Below are 1,401 nucleotides of genomic sequence, written 5' to 3'. Positions count from 1 at the left end.
CACTAACACAGGTCTCCTGCCCTCAGAGTGGCCTCTTCCATCAACATTCATTCTAAAGGGAGAGTCCCTAGGAGGGCACATGGAAGACAAAGGCATAACCGGAGCTCAGACCTGCACCTTTGAAAATGCCTGGGGTGGTGTGGGCTTTCTGGGCCATCCCCTGTGGAAGCAGATTCATTTAGATGATATGAAGTGCCCTCCAGCAAAGACTATGTTTCCTCTGGTGTCTGCAGACAGCCACAGCCACCCATGCACACGCATGTTTGCAAACTACATACTAGCAGGTGCCCGTCAGGAGGCAGCTGGTGGTTCTTCTTGTCTCTAGATTTAAGCCAAGTTCAAATCAGGTTGTTTTAGGTCTGGCTCTGGGACTGCCTGGGGCTGCATCCCTAGGGCAGTCAGGGTGTCCCGGCTTAATCCAAATCGATGGAGATGCAACGGCACTGCTTCACACGCGTCACCCTCTTCTTCTTGGTGGGAGGCTGTAGTTCAGGACAGTTGAGTGTGACCATCATGGTGGTGAATTTCTTGGGCTTGCAGAAGGAGCAGGACTGGAAGGAGCCTTCCTCCTTTCGGATGTGCCTAGGGATGTAGAAGGAGTTGCACTGGCCGTAGCAGAAGCGGTTGATGATGGTGCGGCTGTTGCAGCCCTCCTCATGGATGGTCTGCTTGAGCGGCTGGGTTTTGCACCAGTCTCGCTTCAGGTATTTGCGCTCGGTCACATGTAGGGCCTCCTGGCTGGACTCCAGCACCTCCTCCCCTGGCATGGCCGTGCCTCGCCCTTGGCCCCGCCCCCGGTTCCTGGAGCCAGGCTGCTGGGGAGACTGAGTTTGCTCTGAGTCATTGTGCTGGGCCTTGTCTGGTGGGGGGATGGCACCTTGGGACCCATTCTTTTTCCCTTCAGCAGCTGGCAGCAGGGTCCCCAAGAGGAGAAGCAGGGCTCCCACAGTGTAGGCGGTGCGGCTCATGCTAAAGGAAGGAAGCACAGAGAGGGAAGACATGAAAAACAGGGAAGTTCATTAAAATGTTAATATTGCCATGTGCTGCATAATAACAGTTTGGTCAGTGACGGACCGCAGATACAAAAAGTGGCCCTGGCCCTAGCCAGTTTGGCTCAGTGGATAGAGCACCGGCCTGCGGACCAAAGGGTCCCAGGTTCAATTCCAGTGAAGGGCACATATCTCCGTTGCAGGCTCCTCCTCCCTGGCCCAGGCCCTGGTCAGGGCTCCTGCAGGAGGCAACCAACCCATGTGTTTTTCTCACACCAATGTTTCTCTCTGTCTTTCCTTCTTTATCCCTCTCCTCCTAAAAATCAATGGAAAAATTTCCTCGGGTGAGGATTTACAAAAGAAACAAACAAAAAGCGGTCCTGTAAGATTATAATGGAGCTAAAAAATTCCT

The 1,401-nt window shown here is 53.5% G+C and overlaps 1 protein-coding gene across 1 annotated transcript; it reads right to left on the bottom strand.

Annotated features, from left to right (window-relative positions):
• Positions 1-413: 413 nt before the first annotated feature.
• On the bottom strand, positions 414-968 carry GREM1 (gremlin 1, DAN family BMP antagonist; the record flags this gene model as incomplete). Its single annotated transcript, XM_081102436.1, has 1 exon — positions 414-968. One exon carries the CDS (start codon positions 966-968, stop codon positions 414-416), a length of 555 nt encoding a protein of 184 aa, XP_080958562.1.
• Between the last annotated feature and the right edge of the window lie 433 nt (positions 969-1,401).

The sequence above is a fragment of the Myotis nattereri genome (assembly GCF_964212035.1).
Source record: "Myotis nattereri genome assembly, chromosome: 1".
NCBI classification, from domain to species: Eukaryota; Metazoa; Chordata; class Mammalia; order Chiroptera; family Vespertilionidae; genus Myotis; species Myotis nattereri.
Note: the sequence above shows the minus strand (reverse complement) of the source record. Positions and strands in the feature narration are given on the sequence as shown.